Source organism: Orbicella franksi, chromosome 7 (genome assembly GCF_964199315.1).
Source record: "Orbicella franksi chromosome 7, jaOrbFran1.1, whole genome shotgun sequence".
NCBI classification, from domain to species: Eukaryota; Metazoa; Cnidaria; class Anthozoa; order Scleractinia; family Merulinidae; genus Orbicella; species Orbicella franksi.
The window spans coordinates 15,811,255-15,823,254 of NC_138151.1; the positions used below are offsets into that span (position 1 = coordinate 15,811,255).

The 12,000-nt window shown below is 40.7% G+C and overlaps 2 protein-coding genes across 3 annotated transcripts in view; both read left to right on the forward strand.

Annotated features, from left to right (window-relative positions):
• LOC145491827 (uncharacterized) overlaps positions 1 to 510 on the forward strand; it is a 17,756-nt gene extending 17,246 nt beyond the window's left edge. Inside the window, exon 27 of one of the 2 annotated variants that reach the window (XM_081471101.1) lies at positions 426 to 510. Coding sequence is in view for 1 of the 2 variants with exons in the window: in XM_081471103.1 (XP_081327229.1) it covers positions 426 to 433 (8 nt within the window). In the remaining variant the exon portion in view is untranslated. The remainder of the gene's footprint in view (positions 1 to 425) is intronic. The other variant, XM_081471103.1, reaches the window with a different exon arrangement.
• On the forward strand, positions 508 to 11,939 carry LOC145491822 (uncharacterized). Its single transcript, XM_081471094.1, has 2 exons — positions 508 to 1,569; positions 6,543 to 11,939. Exons 1-2 carry the CDS (start codon positions 1,515 to 1,517, stop codon positions 10,748 to 10,750), a joined length of 4,263 nt encoding a protein of 1,420 aa, XP_081327220.1. The 5' UTR covers positions 508 to 1,514; the 3' UTR covers positions 10,751 to 11,939.
• Positions 11,940 to 12,000: the final 61 nt, after the last annotated feature.

Genomic DNA, 12,000 nt, shown 5'->3' on the forward strand with positions numbered 1-12,000 from the left:
TGGGCGTATCCTGAAATGTCTTTCACCCCTAAGAGGTGCCAATTCTGAAACAACATCTCATCTCCTGTCAAATTTTTTTCGGGTCAATACCCTTAAAGGAACTGCTAAAGCTTCCACTGTGGGTGGAGCTTTTGAGGTTGAACACCCTCAGTTAACATGTAACCCCTAAAGGGTACGACAAGCACCCCCCCCCCCCGTCCTTCTTATATGGGAGTCTTTCCCCGGTCTAAGTTGCCCTCTCTTCCTAATCAGTTTCATTCACTTGTTGAGTGCTCGTCTTAGAAATCAAACTGTTCTGGTCGTGTTTTCTCAGGGACGTGACTGTCACACCACATTACTGGCTCTACTGACGTGACAGTTCCAAGCATTGTGACAAATGGGTTTTGACCTGAACGTGTTCTTAAGTGATCAACGTTTTCTTGCAGGGCGATAAACAAGCGAAGAATCAACAAGTTGTGAAAGTACGATCGAAGGCGACTCATTAAATTATAAAAAATATAAACAAATCTGTAATGAAAATTGTAAATATGTAAATATGTACGTACAATTGTAAATTTCATTTTATATTTATTATTATTTTTTGCGTAATAAAGACAAGATTGAGTTAAAATGGATGGCAGCCTCCAGTGCTGTTCGCGTGAACTCAACTGAATTTTTACAAGGAATCTGAAATATTCTAACGCAACAGTGATTTCAATTCTGAAATTTGCCGATATGATACAAGAGCTTCTGTTATTGTTTAAAAAATAGAAAACATGTACCGTGTTTCTATCGAGTTTTAGTATAAATCTACTAGCGTTCTATCACGAATGCCGTTCTCTGATTGGCTACGCTACCCAGTATCTTTTCTGCGATAGATAGTGAGTAGCGTAACAGTGTGCCCTAACTGACAAAATAACGGCCGCTTCGTGGCGTTTTCGAAGTGTCTGTGAAGAGGATTTCGATAAACTAAAACAATTAGATTTTTCGCTCTGGATTTCTATGCGTGATGGTTGACGAGGGCGCAGCCCGAGTCAACTATCACGCGATAGAAATCTCGAGCTCATGATCTAATTGTGTAATAGAAACACGGTTTTAAACCAATCAGCGCGTGCAGTTGTCTTGGGTTATTTTCTAAATAATGTTTATACATGTGGAGGCAGCGTGGCCTATTATGTTTCTTTGAAATGTTTCTTTCTTTCAGTTTAAGTTGCATGCCTGAGAACTACTGTAGCTAGTTGTAGCTAAGCGCATCGACCACTCTGGACATTCAACATTACTATTCAACAACAACAACATCAGGTTTTACTTACTTACGAAACTATTCAGGTGCAAATATGGAAAAACTGTCTTGTGACCTGTGCGTGTTTGTTACCGCCCTCTCGCGTGACAAACAGGGAAATTCCCGGAAGGAAGGAAGTGATTTTACTGCCCCTATATCACGTTAAACAGGTTGCGGATTTTCTTATTTAAAGGCAGCGTTTGTCGACCGCTTGTATTTTATACATGTAGTTCAGTCTTGTGATCGCTCAGTGATGGTATTTGGAGTTGCTATTTGGTTGCTTTTCGTGAGTGGATTTTGCTGCTACGGTATGTACAACATGTTCTACAGCAGAGTGGTTCTACACCGACTGATAGTTATTTTTAAATTGATTATACAGTACACAAATTGTTTAGTTATATCAAGAGACTTTGAGAAGGGTAGAATTTCACAATTTAAATGTTGTAGTCCGTATTTCCAAAGATTCGTTAAAAAAAAAAGAACATTTGCCGAAAGTGATAGTTGTGCAATACATGGTCGTTAATTCTCCAGGTACATGCTCAATTCAGACATTTCTCTGGCTGTAGCAACGCGTCATAACACATATTATTCTTATTTTGAACATGGTTTTGTTGTGTGCGGAGCGACTCTAGCAGATCGCTAATCTGAATAGATGAATGTCTAAGATGCCGAGGATACAATCATATATATCTTTAACCCCGCTGTGGGATGGAATGGATACATTGCTGCAGGAAGTTTCTTGTTTTCGAGCGTTTTGCTGTGAGGGTTGACTCATTTCCTTTTTAGTATAGTCCTCATATGTTTCAACAATCCACCAACGGGAGAGTGAAGTCTCTATAATGTATAAAGTCGTAGCAGGAGTCGATTTTAAATTTCGCTTGCGTGACTTGGCTGATACGTAATCGCTGCATGCAGGTGAATGTAGGCGTGACGCCGAAAGTCAGGCGAAGGTCTTTAGGGACCTTAAGGGCCCATTAACCGATCTTTTCGAGCCGTTGCTAAGGAAAATTTATTCTCATATAACCTCGTCATTTTTAGTCACTTCAGAGGTATTTCATGTGTTTTAACTTTTTCATGATCAGCAACACTAGTGATGACGTCATCAGGCCACGCCCATGGTCATGTGACTAATACTGAAAACACGCAAAGGCTGTCAGGCAAACTACTTTATCGGAATTTTTTTCATTGATTTAATATTTTAATTGAAATCATCATTACGCTATGCATCGATTTTGTTTCATTTCTAAAAGGCCAGATTTTGAGAGAATTTCAAAATATTAAAAAGTTCGTAATTTTCTGAAAAAAGCATGATTTTGAAAAAGGAATGCATAGCTATGTTTCCAACGTTGGTTTTAATCGACATCCGTCAAAAAAGGCTGGATTTAAGGAAAACCCGCGTTTCCTTTAGCATTTAAAGAAACCGGAAGTGCGCCCGATATATATTGGAAGTTACCCTATCAGCGCGTGCGCAATTTACACTTCCAGCTCACTTCGGTAAGATCAAACAAAGCCACACAGAGTTAGTTTTTCTCTTTCTATTGCTCTTGTTTTTCTGTCTTTCTCTTTTTTGTCTTTGCTTGTACTTTTTTTACTTTGCGTTTTGTGAAACACAAAGAAAAACATCTAAAATGTGAGCGAATTTGGAAGTTATTGAGTTATTTTTATTTTCTGCGCTCAGGCTGACGTAAGTAACCGGAAGTGAAATTTCACCTCCTTAGTAACGCACTCGAGCGCGCGCATAAATCGGTTAATGGGCCCTTAAGCACCGACGACGAATGGGACGACGACGACGAGTAAAACTGTTGTAGGACTGGGTCGAGGACTTCGTTCACGGCGTGAAAACCAAGTGCGAGTACATGTAAACGGAGCTGAGTTATGGTAAACATCGACCTAAAACTATCGAAAAATTTTGTCACGTCTTCCTTTCACGAGCTCCAAGACCCGTTTCTCTTGAGCTACGAAAACGGTACTATCGATGACAACAAATTTTCAGTCCTGCATGAGAAATTGATGTCGAAAAATCCCGATTTCTCGGACGAAGAACATAACAGGTTTTCACTCGAAGAGATTAATGATGCCGAATTTTCGGCCCGATATAATCTAAAACGACCTTCACGGTATAAACTTCTATCCTAAAAACATAAGCGAAAGCTTACATGTAGATAGGAAACAGAAGAAAATGAAATACAGAGTCATTTCTCAATTTCTGAATTCATTTAATTTTCTACTTTCGCTGACAAGCAAATTCAACAACGGACAAATCGACAAACCCAAAATAATGTTATTACCAACGATATCTACACCAAACTCGCCGTAAAATCTAGTTAATACAAAGCTAAGAGGTTAAATAAATAGCCAACTTTCATTTCAATAGTTTGATATACATTTTCCTCCTGAAACACTGCGTAAATAGATTAATACTTAAGGTCCGTTAATACGGGCAACATTTTCCTGCAACTTGTCTCGCAACATTGTTGCATTGCAAGTTGAAACACATTATTGTGCGTATTACCACGTTTGTGACCAACTTGTCTCGCAGCAAAATACAATGTTGCAAGTCTGCAGAATTCTCCAGGTATAATTGCTTAATCGTGTGTAAATAAAGATGGCGCCTTCTTTAATATAATCTAGCATTTCGACGAAGTTCCACTTCGACTTCTGGCCGTCATTTTCTTCTTAATTTTCGGTGCCAGCGAAGTTCTCTCAGTATGAAGCTCAGTGTCGTTTCAGGTAGCTAGGCGAAAAGTTGTATTTTTGCGACAGCTCTTCCAAGCCTTTTGCCTTTTTTCCTGCTTGTTTTGAAGGGACAAACGAGGTGTCCCAAAGACTATGATAGTCCTCGAGGTCTTTGTAAAGGACAAAATTATGACTTTCCGAGAGTAACTGGTCTACTTCGAATTCAGGCTCGCCTTCACCGTCCGCCTTGTTTTTTTTTATTTGCCGCGCTTCGCGACAGCCAATCACAGGCGTTGAATTCAAATTTGTTGCGAGACAAGTTGTAGCTTCAGTGGTAATACGAGCAGCAAAACTAAAATTTGTTGCAGTAAGTAGAACTCGAGTCTACTTTGCACAACATGTTGCCTCAACTTGCAACACTGTATTTTGCTGCGAGACAAGTTGGTCACAAACGTGGTAATACGCGCAACAATGTGTTTCAACTTGCAATGCAACAATGTTGCGAGACAAGTTGAAGAAAAATGTTGCCCGTATTACCGGACCTTAACTCACGTTCGCTCAGGACGACAAACCTGACGTTTTGACGTCCTAAACTTCACGTGGACGACGAGTCTATCATGCGCAGTAGCGCGGTAAGGGGAAATTTGGCTCCATAGGGTAATCATTTATAGCGTTGCTCCATAGGGTAATCATTTATAGCGTTGCGCGCGCAAGTGTTATGTTTTGAATGCTGTTTTTGCATTCGCTTTCACACCTAGTCCTCTCTCAAACTTATTACATGTAATAAGCAATGATTAAATAGTGTTTTGCTATCATCTCTGTTAAAATTTTGGGATTTAGTCTTAAATAATAAATGCCCAAACAAATGTGTTTTTTACCGTTTTTATGGCTTTATTTGTGATTTTCATGAATTTCCTTCGGTGAAATCTTCCAAAATTTTTACATCACATCGCTTCCAGCGGGATACGAATTTTAAACACGAAAAAAGTAGGGTTTGTAAAAGCAGTTTTTTCGATATTTTCAAATTTATGTCTTTTACCGCCGCAAAAAATCTGGTCTCATAGATTTCCCTGAAAAACGAACTCCAACTAAAGTAAAATATTGTCTACCAATCCGCCAAATTTTACGGAATTTCACCAAAGGAAACGCGAGAAAATTCACTGTCAGTTTTGCTTTTTGCGCTCATGTTGACGTAATAAAATATCGAAAAACACTGACGTTTTCCTTTGAGCGCGCGCAGACTACTTCCTCAGCGCAGCGCTCGCGCGATCGTAAAACTATAGGGAGCCACCTTAAGGTCCCTAATATGTCACGGAGAACGACGGCAATGAGAACGTCACAAAATAAAAAGTTTAATGAGAAAAACAATAGCTGTGTACATGCGTTGTAAATCTTGTTACATTTCTTTGCGTCCTCTGCAAAGCAAGAACGTAAATTGACCAAGTCAGGTTCTGCGTTGTCTGAGAAACGCGAACGACGACTGCTAAATTTCCATTTAGAATTGGACGCTCTCATTGCATATTTAGTCTGAGCACTTTTTTAGAGCCATTGGCGTGCTGAACTGGATCTAGACAATTGCGAATTTCGCTGGTAAAATGTAATGTCATTTTTGACTAGCCGTCTTCCTCGGTGTCGCCGTTGCTTAAGCTCACTAGTATTAGCATTAACGTAACACTGTAAATTCGAGACTAAAAAAGTTTTATTATGTAAGTACTCTGGCTGAAACGAAGGGTCCGTTTTTCACTTTCCATACCCAAATCCAATACTGCCTTTAGGCCTTTCCAAAAATATCACGTTAAATTGCCTAAATATTTCTCCAGAGATTCTCAAAAAAAATTATAGATATCACAAAAAAAAAAACATTTTATCAATAAAATAGCGAGGGAAACACACTCAGGACTAAGCCAAAAAAAGCTGTGAATAATCCTAATTAAAATCCAACAAATATTTTCCCTCGCGCACGATTGATCGAAACACGTCACGTGACCGAATATTTCCCAGCTAATATTAAACTGGGGAATATCATCGCGATATTCCCCAATTTTCAAAACCGCGCGTGTTGCGAAAAATAGTTTAAGGATAATAAACACAATAGCCTCCATTTGGCATGAAAATATTCTCGCATATTTGTCCTCAAAGGTCACAGTTTTCCGAGAGCGTAACTGTTCGCTTCTCGGAACAGATAATGACCGCGGACAAACGTCCGAGTATATTTTCGCGCCAAATGGAGACTATTGTTTATATATCCCTAAATGTTCTAAATATCTTGTAAACCTCTAACTATCCTCAAAATATCCGGTTATTTGTGGAAAGTCCTAACTGGCTTTATAACAATGACTTAACAAAGAAGAACTGGTCAGAAATAAAGATGAATCGTTTTCGGCGATAGTTTGAATAGCTTGTTTGAAATTGTAAATGTAAATTGTAAATGTTGCTTAAATATTTTTATTCAGCTTATTTTATTTAGTTTTGCTTTGACGACAGGCAAACGAAACGTAAGCTTCCAAATCCACCATCACCGAATTTACTTTTAACAACTTCAAGTCGATTATCAACTATAGCTTCAGATAAACTTGAGGTCTGTGATTCTTTGTTTTTCATCTAGGAAAGATCTGTGCCAAGGAATGGTTTGTCTCAAGACTTCATGGGAACTCAGCCCTTGATTGCGGTGTTGAAGTATCACGCCCTTGCAAAACCATCAACCAAGCTACTTCACGGGCTAAGGACGGTGACGTCATCAACATTGACGGCGAAGACACGTCACGTGATCCTTATCCTTGCGAGGCCGAGTCCACTGTTGGTCTGGTCATGCGCAGCTATAAAACTCGAGCGTTTATCGCTTGTGAGAGCAACATCTTACCATTTTCATGTGACGTCACGATGAACGCTTCTTCTGTTATCAACATGAAAGGAATTACATTCGTCAATACGTCTTTGTTTATTGATGAATGTTCTTTAAAGATGGTCGACTGCGTTTTCATGAGAGGCTCCGATGTCGCGCTGTCCTTGAACTTCGCTCGCAATTCAACAGGAAATGTTGATTTGGATGGGTGCAACTTTCAAAACAACAGCGCTGGTAGTCTAAAGATTTCTGGAAAATCTGTGAATTTGACCATTTCGAATTCTTCGTTTGCAAACAATAAGCTTCGAGATGTCAACAATAACATCTTGGCCATTTCAGCACAAAACGTACCAGCCCAGCAGATTGATACAATCACAGTTTACTTCACAAACATCACTGTTTCACAAAACAGTTGTCCCGGTCATGCGTGCTTTGAAATTGTCGCTGGTGTAAACCGCAAATTAGCGCTTGAGATGGATCAAGTAAATTTTGAAGACAACAAGTCTGGAGAAAATATTCTTGACGTCCAGAATTCGTCGCACGTGTACGTAAAGTTTAAGTCAACGCAGTTCAAAAAGAACGTTGGTAGAGCTGTTAAACTTCACGATGGTGACTCACTCGAACTGAAAATCATGAACGGAACGTTTGCTGGGAACGAAATACGAGGAAATAGTAGTTACGGAGCAGCTGTTTTTGTCAGCGGATTCAAACAGACGGCTTTCGTTTCTCTGTCGCGGTCAAACTTTAGTTCCAACAAAGCTGGAAACGGTGGAGCATGCGCTTTCGTTAACATATTTTATCTGATGCTGGATATAGAGAGCTGTCGGTTTGTTCAAAACGAAGCCTGGGCAGCAGGCGGTGCTGTAACTGTAGAAAATCATTTTAAGAACAATGCATCCCTGGATATTCGTAGTTCGCACTTCCGTGAAAATATCCTAGATCCCGATATTGACAGCGGAGGGAAAGCATATTACAACACTCATTCCAACATGCACGATTTCAAAAACAGTATTATTGGGCCAGCGGGCATAGAAGGAGGTGGAGCGCTGTTTTTGTGTATGTTCCATGTGCAGAGGCTCTCACTAGAAAACAGCACTTTTGTTGGCAATACAGCGAAACGAAAAAACTCCGGAGCAATTCAAGCCCCATTGGGCGCCCTTCATACGGCAGCTGTAGTACGCAATTGTGACTTCATCCAAAACTCAGGCGGTGAAACTGTCGGTACTCTTCACCTAACCGTTAAAAGATCTTTTTCGACATTTCAGTCGCAGATAATTTTACAAAACTCCACGTTTATTGAAAACAACGGGAGCAGTTTTTATGACATTAATTTGTTTTCAAGGTACGTGCTGATACGTTCCTGTAAAATACAGAGAAACTCAGGCGGGGGAATAAACTTTGGAACCGCTTCTTTAAACATCCTTTTGGAGAATTCCTTAATAAGCGACAACTCAAACTTCGTGGTTAATCTCTACACAGTGTTAAATCTGTACACAGACAGGGTGGGCCGTTACAGATCAACGTACGAATTCAAGAACGTCTCATTCATCGACAATAGGTGCGCAGCAAAAAGTTCTTTTTTTAGTGCTTCCTTGTATGCGAGTCAAGGTTCGTTACTTTTCCAAGAGAGTACATTCCGGAACAATTTCTGCAAATCAGGAGTAGTGAAAATCTCTGTGAACCCGTCTGGTCTCGATGTTTTCCCTCCAGTAATCTCTAACGTCACCGTAACCATGAACAACACTGAATTTCGCGAAAATTCCGGAGTTTCTGAGAGCGCCCTAACAATATTTGATGTCAAATCGATTAATATTCTAAATAGCAATTTTACAGACAACTTTGGCAGTACAGACGGGTCTCACTTGCGCGTACAGATGAACAAAAGTGAATTGACAATTTACAAGACCAATTTCTACCAGTCGAAGAAGTCCCAAGTTTTTAATCTTTCGAGAGAGCAACCGTATAATGGATTTTTAACGGTGACAAGTTTGGGAAACATAGAGATCCGCGAGAGCTCGTTTGTTTTGGATCCGCTCAGTGCAGTTGTCAATCTCATCTTTGTTAAGGGTGTGGGCAATGTAGTCATGAACGATTCTGTGAGAATTCAGACCCCATTCAGTACCAAGCTCCGCCTGCATAACTTCACACACTGGGAACTGGGAACGAGCGCTACCCCGAAATACGTCACGTCGTTTTCATTAGTCACCGAGCCATGTCCTGTAGGAGCGTACAGTATCAACAGAGGCAGCAGTGAAGGTTTAACCATAAAGAACAACGTCCAATGCCTTCCCTGCCCAGCAGGTGGGAATTGTACGTCTTCTCTGTCTGCAAGGAAAAACTTCTGGGGATACCCTATAGGCGACAAGGTCCACTTTAAGCTCTGTCCCCAAGGTTACTGCTGTCCAACTGCCAATCAAACTTGCGCATATATCAACAGGACCTACCTGCATTCTGGTTGCCAAGGAAACCGAACAGGGTTCCTGTGTGGAAAATGTAAAAAAGATTTCAGTGAGACTCTGTTTACAACTAACTGTCTCCCGAGCAAAGACTGCACCCATTTCTGGTATTTCATTATTATTTTCATCTGCACGTCATCGTTTGCTTTTTTTCTTATTCGAAAGCCTCCAGTGTTTGAAATAGTGATGAAAAACCTAACATGGTTTCTCCCGAGACACCGCAAGAAAAATAAAAAAGGCTACGACAGCTTGGAAAGTGATGCTAAAACAAACAGCGGCTCAAGTTCAGGATTGCTAAAAATCCTGTTTTACTTTTATCAAATTGCTGGAGTACTAACTGCTACCTACTACGGCGTTAGTGCGGTGCTAAAAAATAACATTCTCTTTCCAGTGATAAGTTTACTTGACTTTAAGATATCTGTCAATAATGAGTGGAGTATCTGTCCCTATCCTGGTATTACACCCCTATCAAAAACACTATCCCAGCTTGCAGCAGTCACGGCCACCTTTTTGTCGATACCAGCTTTTTACCTGCTGCACAGCGGCCTGAACAAACTGCGTAAGCGTACACCAGTTCTTCCTCCATGTGGTCCTTACCTCGGAGCGACCCTTGAAATCTGGTTGCTAGGATACTCAGCGGTAACTGGTACAGCAATGAAACTGCGCCACTGTGTACAAATACAGCACGTGTCTCGCTGGTTTTACGATGCAGAAATCAGGTGTCCTCAATGGTGGCAGGAAGCCTCTTTGGCTGCAATAGTCGTGTTCTTGGTGCCGTTTATATTTACGTTGTATTTCGCCTCACTGCAGTTGTATCAAGGCCAGATCTCGGCGAAGATTTTCTTATTGGCATGTGTCTTCCCTCTTCCATACCTACTTCTTGCCTTCCTTGTTTATGTAAACAAAGTAATTTCAAAATCACGCGCCGGTCAAGAAATGAAATGCAAGTCAAGCACTGCTGATCGTGAAGAGTGCAATGAAACTTCTTCGTCCACCGTAGAGCACTCGGTTCTTGAGGTCCTAACTGCTCCATTTCGCAAGCCACAGGATGGTCGATCTGGAGAGATTCACTGGGAAAGCGTTCTCATTGGCCGTCGATTTTTGCTAATTATGATTGGCTCCGTTTTGAAGCACGCATTCCTTCGCTCTGTCTGCCTGACAATCCTTTGCCTGTTTTTCCTTTTACATCACATGTCCCGGAAGCCCTTCGTCCATTTCCGCGACAACCTCGCTGAAACTGTTTCCTTGGCAACGTTGGTTGTCATAGGAATACTGAACGTTGGCGTGACGTCGTATTATTCAATGGGAGTTGAAACTAGCGGTGTTCAGTCCCAGTACGTCCTAATCTTTCTCTGGACAGAGGCAGTCTTACTGAGCCTGGTTCCCGTCCTGTTTGCCGTTTTTGTCTCCTTATCGTTGGTTTCTCAGCTTGTGAGGCTGGTGATAATTTTAATCAAAGCGGCACGGAGGCTTGTTTTCAAATCTGAAACTTCTGAGCGTATACGCCTCAGTTAGGTCAACTCGATCAACCAGTGCTTCCTCCGGCGTGCTAATTCTACGAAACAAATCCATACTAAATACAGGAAAATAGAGTAAATTCCTTGACAATGTAATGACTTAAGTTAATAAATTTAATTATAATACGTCCAATTATAACGCACGAATTTTGACCTTTTAAGGCTGAATATAGGCGATTACAACTCGTAAGGGAACGCTCTATATTTTGATTGACAAGCTTAGGGCAAGACTGCCATTGGTTGAATATTCGTTAACATATTCACGAGATCAGTGTAAAGAAAATCCCGGGCGGATTCGCGTCTGAAAGGTTGGGGATATCCGTCTGAAAATTTGAATTGAACCCTTAAGGAGACCAATCTGAAGGTGGCTTGAGCTTTATTTGACCCCTAAAAGATACCACGGAAACTACAGATTTTTATTTTTATTATTTTTATTTTATTTCTTTGAGTGCACTCTAAAAGATACTTTAACTGAAAATAGTGGCGTTTCGTCCTAAACACTTAAAGTGAGACCAAAATTATTGATTTAAATTCCAAAGCGAAACGACGGGTATCCCCGACCCTTTCATTCGGGAGTTTCTCCCCCCCGGAAAAAAATATGTAGCATAATCAGTAACACAAACAGCGGTGATAAAAGTTGTATTCCAACACATTTGAATACAGAACTTGACATTCTGTTATTACTAAATGATTAAACAAATATCTTCAAAAGGAAATGTTCCGCTTCTTTATTATATGAGTGCCCAGCTCTGAGCACAAAATTCGCCTTCTTTATGGACTTGTTTCCAGGACGCCCCGGAAGTTCAACTAGTCGTAAAATTCAGGTAGCAATTCCTCCCGGAAATAAGCGACCAAAAACAGAGACGCAAAAGTCCTTCCCGAGCTTAAGAACATGGGCTTATTTAGCTTGAGATAGTTAGAGTTAAAACAAACAAAGTTCATATTTGCGCCCAAAATTTTACAAACATGAGGCCCCTCCGATAACAGGTGAATTATTTACCACCTCGGCAAATTTGCGAAGCTAGCGTTTTTGAGTCCTAACTATTCGTTGGAACAAAGTGGACTGATTGACTGTGTATGAGCTATGGGATTCCCTCTCCTTTGAAGTCCTGCCAACGCTAGCCACCTACCATCCTCGGAGACCCAGGGGCTACTCTGACAATGTTCTGACGAAATTCATGAGCAATGACAGGACCCCGGACGCACGAAAAACTGACGTCGATATTTGTTAAATTTTTCGTTTCGTCT